Source organism: Rhineura floridana, chromosome 8 (assembly GCF_030035675.1).
Source record: "Rhineura floridana isolate rRhiFlo1 chromosome 8, rRhiFlo1.hap2, whole genome shotgun sequence".
NCBI classification, from domain to species: domain Eukaryota; kingdom Metazoa; phylum Chordata; class Lepidosauria; order Squamata; family Rhineuridae; genus Rhineura; species Rhineura floridana.
The window spans coordinates 3249743-3267804 of NC_084487.1; the positions used below are offsets into that span (position 1 = coordinate 3249743).

The 18062-nt window shown below is 44.0% G+C and overlaps 1 protein-coding gene across 1 annotated transcript in view; it reads right to left on the reverse strand.

The window, feature by feature from the left end:
* Positions 1-883: 883 nt before the first annotated feature.
* Positions 884-18062, reverse strand: part of LOC133363253 (C-type lectin BPL-like) — a 28925-nt gene continuing 11746 nt past the window's right edge. Inside the window, exons 3-6 of the mRNA XM_061582642.1 lie at positions 15594-15688; positions 14454-14594; positions 7969-8083; positions 884-1510 (exon numbers count right to left, since the gene is read on the reverse strand). Of these exons, the coding sequence (XP_061438626.1) occupies positions 1440-1510; positions 7969-8083; positions 14454-14594; positions 15594-15688 (422 nt within the window). The 3' untranslated portion in view covers positions 884-1439. The remainder of the gene's footprint in view (positions 1511-7968; positions 8084-14453; positions 14595-15593; positions 15689-18062) is intronic.

The window sequence follows — 18062 nt, forward strand, 5'->3', positions numbered from 1 at the left end:
AGATGCACTATCTCAAAGGGTTCAACACCTCTGGGGAGTGGGATTGGTGACTGCAGGCCAAACTTCAGCAGAGAATGATCCGTCATTGACTTTCTGCAAGCTCCTTCACAATGCATCTTTGCCAACCTACACTGTAGCAAAGACCAAGATGAGCACATATCCAGCCAAGTGAGAAGGGCCCATGATGTATTGATAGTCCCATTGTTGGCATGGAGGCCATGAACTCCCATGCTGGGCCACTAAAGGGTGTTGAAGTTACTCAGTAAAACAGCAAAGGAATTCTCTGACATAACCTCCAAGATGACCTCCACCAGCTGGGACATCAGGGTGGGCAACATACCAGCAGCATTCTTGCTCTGTCTCAACTCAAGGCACAAACCCTTTTATGTAAGGCCAGCACCATCCTGCCATGGGACTGAAGCATCATACTCTCCAACACTCCTTCGTAATGCAGACAGCACGGGGCTTAAACAGGCCCACCCACCCCACCGACCTCCCACAGCAGTGCGTCACTGTGCACAGCCTGCATGTTGTGCATGCATGCCTGCCATCACCCAAGATGGCAGCAGAGGCATCAGCTTCTTAGGGATGCCCCCGCTGCCATCTTGAGTGATGGCAGGCAGGCACGTGCAGCATGCTAGGATGCCAACACAGCAACGCAGCAGGTAAGTGGACTGGGTGGGTTTATTTAAGCCCACGCTGCCTGTATTGAGGGGTGTTGTCTGGGAGCTCCCGCTCTGCAATCCACAGCAGGGTTGGGTTGCTGGGTCCTGCAATCCAATGGTGGTGAGGATCACAGAGTAGGAGTTCCACCCTCCCAGTCTAAGGAGGGGCCCTTCAGGGACCCTTCTGGGCTGCAGGTGCCCTTGGACAGGGCCCAACCTGACCACCCACTGTGCCGGGCCTGCCTTTATGAGCTGCATTTTTCAGTAAGTATCTGCTTTGCTGATTATATGGGTATGTGGAGTTATGGATGGGCTTTTAACTGTTTTCTCCTAATTTGTTTTATATTTATATGTGATTAGCCAAACCTGAACTATTGGATCAAAGCCTTCCGAATTCTGTGTTGCAGACCATTAAATGTTGCTGGAGTTCATTGATTCCACTAACTTAGCACATTGCTACTCACATCTAAGGCTAGCCAAGCAACTTACAATCTTGTTTTTAAATTAGGCAAAAAATATATAGCCTTATTGATACTTTAATGTGCACTGGGGAAGACAACCCAAATGAATCAAGACAGTAAATAAGCTGGAGAGAGAGGCAGACTCAGAGCTACGAAGAAAGTTTCCTGGTGTCATAGCCCAGAGGAAGTCGGATCCCTACGGATGGGGTGCTGGGCTGAAGAGGGCTTGTCCCTTTGGAAGGAAAGGGGACTCTTGATCAGTCTGAGGTGCTGCTGCACTTGTGGACCTCAGTGAACTGGTGGACAGCTGTTCTCACATGGAGGTGAACTTGCACAGGTAGGCAGCTCGTTGCTCGCAGTCAACATCTTTCCATTCCTTATAACCTAGAAGGAAGGAAAAAAGGGGGGTGTTGGGTGTTTCCATGCCTATGTGCTTAGGAACATAGGGAGGTGCGGTTTACAGCAATCAAAAACATTAAAACAAATATACAATTTAAAACACATATTTTAAAAACAATTTAAAACACGACTTTAAAATTTAAAACAATATAAAAACAATTTAAAACACATGCTAAAATGTCTGGGAGAAGAGGAAAGTCTTGACCTGGTGCTGAAAAGATAACAGTGTTGGCACCAGGTGCACCTCGTCAGGGAGATCATTCCATAATTTGGGGGCCACCACTGAGAAGGCCGTCTCCCTTGTTGCCACCCTCCCAGCTTCCCTCGGAGGAAGCACCCAGAGGAGGGCCTTTGATGTTGAGCGTAATGTACGGGTGGGTTCGTATTGGGAGAGGCGTTCCATCAGGTATTATTATTATTATTATCTAAAATTTATTAGACGCCTATCTGGTAGGTAAAATCCTGTCACTCTAGGCGACGTACAATAAAAATATGATACAAATACATATCAAAACGCAGAATACAAAACAGTCAATTAAATCAAATTAAAATCACAGAAAACAAAAGACCAATCCACACCTTTGACTACACAGCTCTGATAAATTTCTCCTCCCGCCTAATCAAAAAGCCAGGTTTTCAGCTGCTTCCGAAAACACAAAAGTGATGGAGCTAGACGAATAGAAACAGGCAAGGTGTTCCATAGTAAGGGAGCTGCAATAGGTATTGTGGTCCCAAGCCGTGTAAGGCTTTATAGGTCAAAACCAGCACCTTGAATTGAGCTCGGAAACATACAGGCAGCCAATGCAAGCGGGCCAGAATCGGTTTTATATGTTCGGACTGTCTGGTCCCTGTTACCAATCTGGCCGCTGCATTTTGCACAAGCTGCAGTTTCCAAACCTTCTTCAAAGGCAGCCCCACGTAGAGTGCATTGCAGTAATCTAATTTAGAGGTTACCAGAACATGGACAACTGAAGCCAGGTTATCCCTGTTCAGATAGGGGCATAGTTGGGCCACCAACCGAAGTTGGTAGAAGGCACTCCGTGCCACTGAGGCTACCTGAGCCTCAAGTGACAGAGATGGTTCTAGGAGAACCCCCAAGATACGAACCTGCTCCTTCAGGGGAAGTGCAACCCCATCCAGATTTCAAATTGGCTTGAAATGTGAACCGAATTGAAATTCTCTCCCATCCCTGTCCTTGACACAGTTTGGAATAAGGGTAAATTACACTCGTATAATTTGCCCTGGCGTAACCTACACTGGGTTCCTATTGCTTAGATTGCTCTGTCAGCCGTCAAGGTTTTGGAGCTTACAGCTGTAAACAGGGGGCAACATCTTATCTTGCAACTTTACTCCCTAAACCCAAAGATGGTGGAGTCTGGTTAAAGCTACTTCAGGAAAATTTAAAAAGTGCATTTGGGGAGAACAGCAAGAGAAAAGAATTACTTCCACAGTTCATCCACACAGCACTGCAATAAGAAACCTTTTTTAATATTATTTTAGCCAGTCTACACTTTACATTCAGTTACAGAGAAGATGTTGAGCTCTTGTGCCCCGCCCCAGCAAGGCAGAATTAGCTTGCTGCACAGGACACAGAGATTCACAGCCAAAACGGTGCAAGTAAGTCGGCGAACAGGAATGAAATGCTCCGACACAGTCCAGCTTCGTGCCAGTAACATAAATCTTTATCAAAGTGCAGTCAACAAGTACAATCACCAACATAAGACGCTCCTACTACTTCCCCGCACACAGCCTGGCTCTTTCTGTATGTAATTTATAGCCAGCCCCTGTGATCTGGTGCAGCTGTGTGTCCTTCACTAATTGTTAACATTTGAACCCATTCCCAACCTGTGGAATGACTCAGCTAAACATGAGCTAACAGCCCCCACCTCATTTCACAGGTTGGGTGATCCTGTTGCTCTGCTGTTCCAGTTTCACATTTCGTTTTGTGTTTTACATTTTACATAATCCATTTTACATTTTACATTGTACATTTACATTGTACATTTACAGTAGTCTTGTTACACATACTCAATACAGGTTTTTTATATATATATATACATGCAGTCTCAGTCCCATTTGACTTACATTTTCACATTCATTTACATTAAACATTAACGTCAGTTTATTACATGTCTTGGTCAGCATTTCTAAACAATGTTATGTAACTTTTCTCGCCAATCTCTACCCCCATCCAGCATTGCAAACCATTCTTGGTAATCCTGCTCGGTCCAGTCATCTTCCCCATTCTGACACTTTGCTGGTGTTTTGTGTTCCTGTTTTACTTTTACAGTCGTCACTTTAAATCTCTCTGGAGGTTGCCCCAGATTAGCTCTTTGTGATCTCCTTGGTATGGGTGTAGGTTCAACTATTGGTACTTCTGGACTCTCTGTCTGTGCTATGTTTTGATCTATCTCTTTAACATTCTGACATTCCTCTGTTCTATCCTCTGCCTCTTGTTTAACTTCAGTTTCTGCAGTTTCTACAATTCCCCCTCCTCTCTCTTCCTGGGGATCAGGTTTTAAGTTTATTTCCTGTTGCTCATTTTGTGTGCTATCTATGTTTATTTCTACATGTTGTGTACTGTCTTCCCAGTCTTGCTCCTGCGTTTTAACACTTCTACACACAAGTAAACGTTTTTCTTTCATTAACCAGACTCTGTGATATGCCCCCTCAAATCCGAGATAGTAACCCTTTAACGCTCTCGGACCCTGTTTGCCTTTACGTTGAGGTTTGGGAATATGTGCCCAACATATTGCTCCAAATTTCTTTACATGATTGAGATAAGGCTTTCTGTTAAACATCTTTTCATAAGGTGTACAATCCACAGTACTTTTATATACCCTGTTCAACAGAAAATTAGCATAAATTGCACATTCACCCCAGAAATCCCTGGTAAGTTTAGAGTCTCCTAACATTGCTCTTACAGTGTTTTGCAAATATTTGTTATAAATCTCTGCCACTCCGTTTTGATGGGGTGAAAAAGGAGCTAATTCGTGTTTTACCCCTTTCCTGTAAAGATAATTTTGCAGAGTTGTGGAGAGAAATTCCCCTCCTCTATCCGACCTGAGTGTAGCTATCCTGGTTTTGAATCTCGCCTCTACCCATTCAACAAAATGTTGAAGCTTCCCTGCGGCTTCGGCTTTGTTTTTCAATAGGTAAACAAACGTGTATTTCGAATAGTCATCGACCAACACAAAATAAAATTTTGCATTTCCTTTTGACTGTTTAAAGGGACCGGCCAGATCCATGTGGATTAACTGAAATGGCCGTTGCGTGCTAATTAGCCTTTCTTTGTGTATGGGAGCCGCTGTTGACTTCCATTCACTGCAAATATTACAGTCTACATACTGCGCACAAGGTTTGAACTGTAAGTCTGCACTATGCTTCATTGTTTTTAGTAGAGTAGCATAACTTACATGTCCCAATCTTCTATGATACAAGTGTATACATTTTTCACGCTTTTGTTTGTTTCTTACTGTGTTACACATTGTGGGGCTTCATCATTTACTATGAACAAGGCTTCTTTGAACTTTCCTATCACACAAATCTTATTCCCTTTTGATATTGTGCATTTCCCTTTGTCAAAGTGAACAACATAATTCATAGCATTTAACTTGGCTACAGACATAATATTTCTGTCCATACTGGGAACATAAAGCACATTTGTAACTAGTGTTTTTAAACATTTTAAATATATCACTCCTACCCCTTCAACTTCACGACAGCTTCCATCCGCCAAGTAAACGTTCTGGTTCTTTGTTGGGGTTAGGTTTTTAAACTGTTTCTCATTATTTACTAGAAAATGACTTGCTCCCGAGTCGACAGCCCAGGATGTGTTATTTAGTTCATTGTCCTTGTCTTTTGTGCCAACGACATGCACTTTAAACGGGTCTTTCTCACTTTGTTGCAATCTTCTTTTCATCTCGGCTTGGCATTGTCTGCGTAGATGAGTTGTGGAGCCGCATCCGTAGCAACGTTTCACTCCATACGCCATCGGTCCTTGCGCATTCCGCTCCGGGTTTTCTTTGTTGCTCTGTTTACTTTTCTCTTGTCGGTGTTCTGCTTCTTGAAGTAGTTTGTTTGTGATGTACGTCATACTGAGGTCCTCGTCTGGGAGACTTTCCAACGCACTTATCACTCCTTCCCAGGAATCATTAAGAGTAGACAGCGTAATATATGCCATCTGTTCCTGTGTATGCTGCATGTCCATTTCTTGCAGTTCGGCAAACAAACGTTGTAAGTTCTGTAAATGCCTCTGCATGGACTCTCCCTCTTTGTAACGGGTCTGGTACAGTCTTTTAGCAAGTAAAACTTTAGAGCCTGCAGTTTTTCTCACATGTACAGCACGTAAAACATTCCAAACTTCCTTTGCTGTGTTTAAGCCTCTGACATGTATTAACTGTTCATTCTCCAGAGCTAGGATAAGCAGAGCTTTAGCTTTCTCTGCTGCTCTTATCCACTCTGCCGGTGGGGCTACTGGGGGGTCTTCTGCAACAGTGTGCCAGACACCCTCCTTCACCAGTAACATTTCAGTCTTTACCTTCCAGTAGGAGTAGTTGGTGCTCCCCAGCCTCTCCAAGGGAAAAGACGCGCTTCCAAACGCTGCCATCCTTCTCACCCTTCTCGGCTGTCTAGTTCTGTTGCACTTTCTAATTCTCTGCCTGTTGCACAGCCTCACAAGATCGTTGTTTCAGCTTCGATGGCTGGGCCCATAACCCTTTGTTAAGCTCTTGTGCCCCGCCCCAGCAAGGCAGAATTAGCTTGCTGCACAGGACACAGAGGTTTACAGCCAAAATGGTGCAAGTAAGTCGGCGAACATGAATGAAATGCTCCAACACAGTCCAGCTTCGTGCCAGTAACATAAATCTTTATCGAAGTGCAGTCAACAAATACAATCACCAACATAAGACGCTCCTACTACTTCCCCGCACACAGCCTGGCTCTTTCTGTATGTAATTTATAGCCAGCCCCTGTGATCTGGTGCAGCTGTGTGTCCTTCACTAATTGTTAACATTTTAACCCATTCCCAACCTGTGGAATGACTCAGCTAAACATGAGCTAACAGAAGATGCTTAGAAGCAGAGGACTGGGCTCACTTTAGCTGTTGGGATCTGTTGCATTTCAAAAAGGACTGACAAGGTGGGCCCCACAGCAAGATGTTGCTGTGTTGTTCTGACGGGGCTGCTCCTTTCCAGGGCTCCAGACAAGGGCAGGAACCTTGCAGTGCTGTTCAGGGATGATGGACAGGAACCTTGCAGTTCACGGGTCATGTGCTTGTGTGTGTGGAGGGACGCAGGCAGGGAGGGAGGGATACTCACCTTTTTCTTTCCCACCCATATGAAGCCTTTCCCCACTGTGCTACATAACACACCTAATATGCCTTAGAGCATGCTTTGCACCACACATTTTGCTGGGATAAGCGAGCTTGCATCCGTTACAAGGGAGATCTCCCTTCTAGCTGGAATTTGGGGATACCTCAATGCATGTTTACTGTGGTGTAACTTCCTGTTGACAGGTGTTACCTTCCTCCTTCTTTTCCTCTTCTTGGTTAAAAGAGTTGTTCTCCTCTGTTTGCATTTCCTCCATTAAACCACAGGAGAGAGATGCCTCCACAGGCCAGATGATCCCAATCATGGACTAAAAACTACTACCTACTTCCATCTTTTCTCTCCAAGCTAGAGCCTGTGTTTCCTGAACATACAAAAGGCCGTGAGAAAACATTCTTGATACTTTTTATCAAAGAAGACTGTCTCTGTTGCTTTTATTCAGCTAGTCTGTATGAGGGAAAGGTGGGCTGGTTAATTCTCATTCCGCTTTGCAGAATACGCTCTGCTAAGAGATAGAACTCCTAAACTGTTTCTATCTCAATTAAACCGAATAGCTTTAAGGCAGAGTTGGGACTGCAGGTGAGGAGTTATGGGGAGATATACATAAGGACAAAACATAACACTTCAACAGTGCTTAGCCAAGTTGTTTATTTATTTATTACATTTATGCCCCACCTTTCTCTCATGCTAGAAACCCAAGGCGGCTTCCATATGGTTCCCAGGTGGTCTCCCATCCAGGCACTGACCAGACCTGAGCTGGCTTTGTGTGCCTTCAGACCATCGCCTGGGACAAGCTGTTGCCCCTGTTAAGTCAATCAATCAAGCTCACCATATTCCTGGTACACCCTCACTTTAGGAACGTAGGCAGCTTTCTTACACTGAGTCAGACCCTTGGTCCTTCTAACTTACTCTTACCTACACTGGCTGGCAGGTCCTCTCTGGGGTTTCAGGCAGGGAGCCTCTCCCAGCCCCACTTGGAGATGCCAATGGGGATTAAACCTGGGACCTTCTACATTCCAAGCAGGTGCTCTGCCCCTCAACAATTGCCCTTCCCCATCTTAAATCACCCCAATATACTTCAGCTCACAGGCATACATGGTTTCACCTTCTCCTCACCTTTAAAGTACACTAGCTGGACACAGTACTTTGTCAGTGTAAAAAACTGCGGTTTAGACTTCATCCATGACTTGTACTTGAGTGGGGAATTATCCGTCCATTTGAAGACTCTGAACTGTAGAGACAGCAAAAGGGTCAGGGAGAAACAAGAAGAAACTTCCACTCACCACCCATGCCAATGATCCCAGCCCAGCCCCTCAGAAATCAGGGGCAGGAGAGTCCTGCTGAGGGGAGGAGCGTGTGGTGAGCTTCAGGGCCAAGTCACAGGGCCAGAGAATGGCCCCTTCTGAAGCTGAATGCTGGAAGGGCAAAGTTAAAATTATGGCATTTGTAACCATAAAATGTCATGATGGCAACCAACGTGGATGCCTTTCGAAGAAGAATAGACCAATTCATGGAGGATAAGACTGACAATGGCTAACAGCCACAATGGTTGCGTTCTGCCTCATCTGTTGGAGGGAGCACGCCCAGAGATGCCAACAAGATTTCTTGGCCTTGTACACTGTACGTGGATTGGGCCCCTTGCACCCCCCTCCCCGGCAATCTCTTAGCAAGAACTGCTGCTTGTGTACATATATTAACCTAGCCAATGCTGGTCATGACCCATAATAAAGAAAGAGTGATTAACTTAGCCTAGCCTAACTGGACAGGGCTGTGGCAAAGATAACAAGGGGAGGAGGGGAAGCTGACGTACACGAACTTTCCTGGGAGGAAAAGCAAGATACAAATATTTAATGTCCTTCACAGATCATGTAAAGAAAAATAAGCATGCACAAAGCCAGAGAAACAGCTCCCCCCCACTTTAATTGCAACATTCCATAGTCCTGATATTTACAGCAAAATACCACAACCAAAAAGAAAAGTTTTCCAGCCCTGATAAATAACAACCAAAGGAAATATGCTTAAGTATGTGCAGTTTCACAGTTTTGGTATCCGAACTACGACGTCTCAGCCTAACCTACCTCACAGGGCTGTTAAAGATAAAATGCAGGAGGGGAGGACAATGCACACAGCCTTGAGCTCCTGGGAGGAAAAGCAAGTTACAAATATACAAGAACAATATGCAACACACACTCTAAGCATGTGCAGTTTCGCAGTTCTCAGCCTCTGGCTGGCCACTGTGAGACCTGAATGCTGGACTAGATGTGCCCACTTTGGCCTGGTCCAGCAGGCAGGCTCTTCTGGTGCTCTTATGAAGCATGACACAGCATGATTTGTGTCTTATTGCTTGGCCTCATGGCCAGAACTCAGTGTGGGAGATTCCAGGACTTTGTCATCAGCTATCATAAAAACATGACAAGAAGAGTCCTGCAGCTGCATCAAACCAAAGGGGACCCATCTAGTCCAGTATCCTGTTCTCACAGCGGTCAATGAGATGTCCCCGTTGGAAACCACATGTGTCCCTCAGCAGGAGCTGGTATTCAGAAACATGCTGCCTCTGAAACTGGAGGTAATATACAGCCATCACAATTAGCAGCTTTTGATATCAATGGCTTCTTAATCAATGTCCACCAGCTCCTTAAGAACTCAGAATCTGACCAGCCCAGAGCCATTCAAGAGAGCCTTAGATGGACCCAACTGAAGCAGCTTTTGCCAACCTGCTGCCCCTCCCAAGTACTGTTTGAGTGCAAGTGAAGACTTAATAAAAACATCAAAGTTGCCACGTTGGATCTAGGGTTGCCAGACCTGTATCTTTCAGAGAAGAGAAAGTCAGCCAAGGGCAGGTGTTCTTGCAACACTGTAATGGGAAAAACCACAAGGTGGAATTCTCCCTTCCCCCTGCACAACTTTTAAAGATACAGACCTCTTGGAGGCTGGGCCTGGCAACCAAGAGGTCTTCTGTATCTTTAAAAGTTGTGCAGGGGGAAGGGAGAATTCCACCTTGTGTTTTTTCCCATTACAGAGTTGTGTTGCAAGAACACCTGCACTTGGCTGACTTTCTCTTCTCCTAAAGATTATACACATGGACATCACCAAATGGTCAATATAGGAATCAAATTGATTATAGAATTGGTAGCAGAAGGTGGAGAAGTTCCATACTTTCTGCAAAAACAAGACCAGGAGCAGACTGCGGTACAGATCATGAACTGGTCGTATCGAAAATCAGAGTAAAGCTAAAGAAGACCAACAAAGCAATCATAACGCCAAAATACAATTTAAATAACACCCCAGAAGCATATAAAGATCAAATATGGAACAGGTTTGAGGCTTTAAACTTAGTTGACAGAGAACCAGAAGAACTATGGAATGAAGTCAGAGACGTTATCAGAGAAGAATGCAAAAAGACAATACCTCTAGTTAAAAAGAGAGAAAGACTCCAATGGATGACTGAAGAAACTCTTCAAATGGTTAAAGAGAGAAGGAAAGCAAAAGCAAAAGGAGATAGAAACACACTCAGAACCCTAAATGCAACAATACAGCGTCTAGTACGTAGGAACAAAGAGAATTATTACAATAGTTACTGTACAGAAATAGAAGAGGACAACAAAAAGGGTAGAACAAGAGCCCTGTTCCAAAAGATTAGAGAAATGAAAGGGAAATTTAAACCAAGAGTAGGGATGTTGAATAATCAACAGGGTAACACACTGACTGACCGAGATGAAATAAAAGGAAGATGGAAGCAATACACTGAAGAACTCTATAAAAGAGATGCCAGGATGACAGATTCATTCACGGAGGAACCATATGATGAAGAACCAGAAATTTTAGAATGTGAGGTGAAAGCTGCTCTTAAAATTCTTGGAAGAAACAAATCACCAGGAATAGACGGCATACCAATAGAGTTGCTACAAGCTACTGAGACTGAATCAGTCCAAATTTTGACTAAAATCTGTCAAGAAATATGGAAAACTAAACAATGGCCCGCAGACTGGAAGCGTTCCATATACATCCCAATTCCAAAGAAAGGGGATCCCAGGGAATGCAGTAATTATCTTTTTTTTTTTTTTTTACAATAATTTTTATTCAAATCTTCATAAAACATAGAAAACAAAATCATAAAACATTCAAAGACAAAAAACAAAACAAAACAAAAATGATTAAACAAAAAAATAAAATAAAATAAAATGTTGACTTCCCATTTGTCACATATCAAATCAGTTATAGGTCTACAATATATAACAATCCTGTCTCTTAAATCATATTATAAAATCACTTTCCTCCAGTAGTTATCTTAATTAATCATCAAATCTCATAAACATTACTTTATTCTTTCCACAAAAAGTCAAAGAGAGGTTTCAATTCTTTAAGAAATATATCTATCAATTTTTCTCCAAATAAACGTGTCAATTAATCCATCTCGTTAATAATTATAATAATCTTATTGTCATAACCATAGTCCAAATAAACATTTCGATTAATCCATCTCATCAGAATCTGTTAGGTCCAATAATTTCAATAGCCATTATTCCATTATCCCTATTAGTTCCATCTTCCATCTTCAATAGTCCTGTTAAGTCCAGTAATTTCAGTGTCCAATCTTCCATTATCAGTATTCCATAATAATCTTGCTGTTGTAGCCATAGTCATATAATAAGAGTCTGATGGGAATTTCCTCTATCCCAAATATTTTCTTGCCATCCATTCTGAATAAGTTGCTGAAATACTGTTGTAAAGTCATATCTGTGTTCTTCTTTTTTACAAAATGCACTGGCTCATCTCTTAAGAGTTTTTCCATTGTCACATGGCTGCAGTTAATTCCATAGATTTTCTCTATATCAAGCTCCATCACATCATTCCAGTCCAGAAGATTATCCAAGCCATTGATAACTTTATCTCTAATATCTTCATTAATTTCTTCAGAGATAACGTTGAATTCCAAACAGTAGATTTTATTTCTAAAATCCATAAACTCCAGATCTTTTTCCAATTCCACATTTGTTCCAATCTCCAGGGCTTGTATCTTCCCTTTATTTTTTCTTTTCTCATCTCTGATCTCATTCTCCTCTCTCACAGGGTCCCCTATTTCTTTAAGCTCCTGCGTCATTTTGCTCAGTTCAATTTTCAGCTCCTTACTACCCTGTCGCAGGGTTTGTTTCGTTATCTCAATCTCATCCATTATTTTCTGAAACATAATTACTTCCAGATTCTCAGCCACTTTCTTGATTGCCATTTTTAAAACCACGAAAACAAAGCAAAACAAAAATAAAGAAGAACCACTTCTTATTTCAGCAACAATTGGGTTAATATTCCAGGCTTGATGACATCACAGTATAAACAGAGCAACCTGCCTTATCTCTCTTGTGCAAGAATGCAAAACAAATTTAGTTCCCAGCATCAAAACAGTTAGTGGCGTCGTGAAGAAGCAGATTCGTCAAAATAAAATAGACCAAAAAAAGAATAGTCCCAGACAATATAATATTCCTCGGAATAGAAATCAGGAATAGAAATCCCTCTTCTGTTTATTATCTTTAGAATGCACTTCCAGGACAGCTTTTTGCGACAGAAACAGAGATAAGCTGTTAATTTCGTGAATAACAGAGAAGAGCTATATCTCACCCAGAAGTTGTCCAAAGCCGATCAATCTGACAAATCTCCTTTTGCTACAACAATTTAAACCAAGTAAAAAAAATAATAGAAAGAAGGGTGCTTGCCTGTTAGTCCGTTCTCTCTTTGAAGAAAAGATAAACGTATCGCTTAAGCAGATAGAGCTTGTTAGAAAGTCCGTCCGGCATTGTTGGCTGGACCTTATCTCATAAATTAATGAAATCCAGTCCTCCCAACAAAAACAGGCTTTGAGGTTGATCTCTACGTTTCTCCCTGCCCGGGAGAAATTTCATCAGTCAAAAAAAAAAATGTTCTGACTGATTTATATCTGAATAAGCTTCTTTTGAGGCAGGAGCCCGTCCCAAAAGCAGGCACAAGTGAAGTCACCCTTCCCGGAAGTCGGGAATGCAGTAATTATCGAACTATTGCCTTAATATCCCATGCAAGTAAAGTAATGCTCAAGATCCTACAACAAAGGCTCTTGCCATATATGGAGCGAGAAATGCCAGACGTCCAAGCTGGATTTAGAAAGGGAAGAGGTACCAGAGATCATATCGCAAACATACGTTGGATAATGGAACGGACCAAGGAATTTCAGAAGAAAATCACCCTGTGCTTTATAGATTACAGCAAAGCCTTTGACAGTGTAGATCATGAAAAACTATGGAATGCTTTAAAAGAAATGGGGGTGCCACAGTATCTGATTGTCCTGATGCGCAACCTATACTCTGGACAAGAGGCTACTGTAAGGGCAGAATATGGAGAAACCGATTGGTTCCCCATCGGAAAGGGTGTGAGAAAGGGGTGCATTTTATCACCCTATTTATTTAATCTATACGCAGAACATATCATACGGAAAGCAGGATTGGACCAAGAAGGAGGTGTGAAAATTGGAGGGAGAAATATCAATAATTTAAGATATGGAGACGATACCATACTACTAGCAGAAACCAGTAATGATTTGAAACGAATGCTGATAAAAGTTAAAGAGGAAAGCACAAAAGCAGGACTACAGCTGAATGTCAAAAAGACTAAAGTAATGACAACAGAAGATTTATGCAACTTTAGAGTTGACAATGAGGACATTGAACTTATCAAGGATTATCAATATCTTGGCACAGTCATTAACCAAAATGGAGACAATAGTCAAGAAATCAGAAGAAGGCTAGGACTGGGGAGGGCAGCTGTGAGAGAACTAGAAAAGGTCCTCAAATGCAAGAATGTATCACTGAACACCAGAGTCAGGATCATTCAGACCATGGTATTCCCGATCTCCATGTATGGATGTGAAATTTGGACAGGGAAAAAAGCTGATAAGAGAAAAATCAACGCATTTGAAATGTGGTGTTAGAGGAGAGCTTTGCGGATACCATGGACTGCAAAAAAGACAAATAATTGGGTGTTAGAACAAATCAAACCAGAACTATCACTAGAAGCTAAAATGATGAAACTGAGGTTATCATACTTTGGACACATCATGAGAAGACATGATTCACTAGAAAAGACCATAATGCTGGGAAAAACAGCAGGGAGTAGAAAAAGAGGAAGGCCAAACAAGAGATGGATTGATTCCGTAAAGGAAGCCACAGACCTGAACTTACAAGATCTGAACAGGGTGGTTCATGACAGATGCTCTTGGAGGTCACTGATTCATAGGGTCGCCATAAGTCGTAGTCGACTTGGAGGCACATAACAACAACAACAAAGATACAGGATCAGGATCAGGCCCTGAACCTGGCAACCCTATTTCCTCATGATGCCTTTTGAGGAGGGATGCCAATAAACTGTACACCGCCCTGGGAGCTGCTAGCTATAGGGCGGTTTAGAAATGCAACTAAATAATAAAAAAAAATAAAACTCTTTTAATGCACCCACTAGGCTCTTTGCCTTCTCCCCTTCCTGCTTCTTCTCCTTGTCTCCTCTTCTTTGTTTCTTGGGGAAATGTCACCGTCGGTCCAACCCTCTACCCTATAAAGGAGAAGAAAGGCCTGGGCATTTACCCCCCAGTGGTCGTTCAGTCCGATCCAGACATGTCCTATGTCTTTATGGTTCTTCACAATGTGTGTGGCCACCACGTCTGCCTCTGCCCAGTTAAGGATGGAGGCAAGGTGGCCCTTGTGGCCATAGGACCGGCATTCCTCCTGAGAGAGAGAGAGAAGGCGAGTCAGAGGCGACATGATGGAAGTGCATAAAATCATGCATGGCGTGGAGAAAGTGGATAGAGAAAAGTTTTTCTCCCTCTCGCATAACACTAGAACCAGCCTGGGGTATCCAGTGAAGCTGAACGCTGGAAGATTCAGGACAGACAAAACAAAGTACTTTTTTCACCCAGTTAAACTATGGAATTTGCTCCCACAGGAGGCAGTGATGGCCACCAACTTCGATGCCTTTTAAAAAGGAATTAGGATAAGATTGTCAGTGGCTATTAGCCACGATGACTATGCTCTGCATCCATAGTCAGAGGCAGCAGACTGGAAGCCGCAGGAGGGCAGAGTGCATTTTGCACTCAGGTCCTGCTTTTGGGCTTCCCATCATGGGCATCTGGCTGACCACTGTGAGAACAGGCGGCTGGGCTAGATGAGCCACCTTGGCCTAATCCAACAGGCTTTTCTTTATGTTCTTAAAACTCAAGGAACCAGGATCTGTTTAGTTTACTGCCAATACTGCATGAGGGCGAAGTGCCAACTCTTGTAAAACAAGAATCTGGGGCCGTGCAGATTGGCGCATGCCTCTTTCCTTCCACACCCTCTTCAGCTGGTCCATATCTGCACTCACATTATTTATTATTAATTTATTTATATCATTTATACCCCACCTTTCTTTCTACATGAAACCCAAGGCGGCTTACATACAGTTCTCAGGCGGTCTCCCACCAGACCTGACCCTGCTGAGCTGGCCTCATGTGCCTTCAGACCACAGCCTGGGACCATTACATTACATTACAGCAGCCTTCATCAACCTGGTCCTGAAGTTTGGCCTACACCTCCCATCTGCCCCAGCCAGCACTAGCGTTATGAGAGGGGAGAAAAACTTTTCTCTGTCCACTTTCTCCATGCATAATTCTTAATCCATAATTTCTGCCATGCATAATTTTCTACCCTTCTATCCTGCATACAAGAAATGCTCAAATTGCTCCTTACCTCTGCAGCTTTCCAGGTTAGCTTTTCATGGAAGACTCCATAGCAGTGGCTCTGGAAGGTCATCCACCCTCCTGGGCAAACACCTGCATTTGCACCTGCCGAAGAAGACAGGGAGGACAGTCAGTAGGTGGCTCGTGGAGAAGGGTGGATCAGAATTCAGACACAGGAAGGCAAACACACACCACACTTGTTGGCTGGACTGGGCACAGGAGGAGCTTCCCCAAGAGGTGAGGAACAGTGGAGGGCAGGGGTGTAGATGTTCAGGGTCTGAGGGGGTCTTAGACCCCTTACTTTTGGGGAAGCAGGGTCTCTGTGTCTTCAGTGTCCTTTCCTGCTGATTGGAACCAATCAGACTGAAAAGAGGCAAGTCAGCCAGTGGCTAACACACTCCCCTTTAGTCTTAGTATGGCAACCAAGAAGGGAAACTCAGCAAAGGAAGTTCCTTACCTTACAGCATCTTAGTACATTTGCCCATCTACGTGCACAGAAAATTGCAGATCAAGCTGGAAGGCAACACATGGAGACCTGCATTGATCATTGCAATGCATCACTAAGAGAAAATACTCCCAACAAAGTAAGAGACTGAAAGCTCATTTTATTGCATAATCTAAGAAGGGGGAGTGGCTGTGAGGGGATGTGACTTGACTATCATGAAGGGAGCCTGCAAATTCTGGATTTGCCACTACACGACTGGTAGAGGCTTTAAGAAAGACAGGCCCAGGAAACAGAAAGTGCTGCTGACAAGCTAAGGAGCCTGACTCAGGAAACGGAGGCAAGTAATAGACTGAAAGGGAAATGGGGGCCTGGGCACGGGATGCGAGAGGGGAAAGGGTTTGTGAGGTCTGTCCATTTTGACTCCTCTCCATCTCTCAGTCCTCCACATTTCCACCTCAATAGTGTAAGAACGTGGGTGATGCCACCCCAATTTCAGTGATCATGAGTAGAAGGTATAGCCATGGGGAAGTGGTGAATTACCATAGAAGATGAGGGCAAAGCTATCGCTCCCACTCCTCCCATGGATGGGTTCCTCTTTGCTCATCTGCTGTGCCCACTGGCCTGTGTGTGTTGTTGTTTAATGCCAGATCGGTACACAATAAGACCACACTCATCCATGATTTGATCGTGGATGAAAATGCCAATTTGGTGTGCATTTCTGAGACCTGGGTGGGTGAGCTGGGAGGAGTTGATCTGACCCAGATTTGCCCACCTGGATACTCAGTGCAACATCAGCACAGGCTGCAGGGATGGCGGGGGAGGAGTTGCTGTGGTCTACAGAACTTCCATCTCTGTCGCCAGGAAACCACTCTGTCTTGGAGCTGGCTGTGAGGGCCTGCCCCTTGTGTTGGGCCAAGGAGACAGGAAACTAGGGCTGCTGCCGGTGTACCGTCCACCCTGCTGCCCGGCAGCTTCTCTAACTGAGCTGTGGAGGCCATCTTGGCTGTGGTGTTGCCCAGAACGATAGTCCTGGGTGATTTCAATGCCCGTGCTGAGGCTGCGTCTGGTGTTCTGGCTCGGGACTTCATGGCCTCCACAATCACCACAGGGCAGTCTCAAGTTGTCACCGGCCGAATGCATAGGGCAAGGCACACCCTCGACCAAGTTTTTACTCCAGTTGGAGGAAGGGGTGATCTGGGGATAGGGGTGGTGGTGGATGTCACCCCACTGTCATGGTCAGTCCATTTCCTGGTGAAGTTTATGTTGGTCAGTGACGCAGGTTGTGAGACTCACAGACAAGGTTTTTAGCAGAGAGAGAGAAACCTGAAGCAGAAGGGTTAAGCTGTGAGAACAGAGTTCCAGACAATCAAGGTCAGTGTGGCTGACTGAGAGTGTGATAAGGTGGGAACTGGCAGGAACTCAGAGTGTGGGGGAAGAAATGTCAATGGAGAGAGATGTGTCTAATGTCTTTGCCTAGTAAAGACTCTTACATGAAACTTGCCTGGCCTGTCTTATTCCTGTTCTAAACAGCTTTTGGATTCAAACCACGTCTGACCTACACACGCAATCGCAACAGGGGTTATGGGCCCAGATTATGAGGCGTGGTAGCGGGTTCGAGAGCCGGTGAAGTGGCGTTGTTGCAGAGAGAAACAAAGTGCAAGTAAGAGGCAAGTAAGAGTGGGCAAAATGGCTGTAAATTCTGTCTTCCGGGATGCCGATGGAGAGGCTGAATGCTGTAAATTACTCCAGATGGAAGTGGAGAATGAGAGCTGTTCTGATTAAAGAGGATTTCAATGATGTCGTGGAAAACTCCCCTCCGGCAGCTCCTTCAGCAGCGTGGCTGAAGAAAGACGAGAAAGCGAAGGCTTTTATTACTCTGGGGCTATCAGATTCACAACTGTTGCTGGTGAGTAATGAGCCGACAGCTAATCAGATGTGGGAAAAGTTAAGAGCCGCGCATGTACAGCAAACTGCGGGAAGCAGGCTGTGTTTAGCACGGAAGCTATATCAGATGCGTTTTACAGATGAGATGAC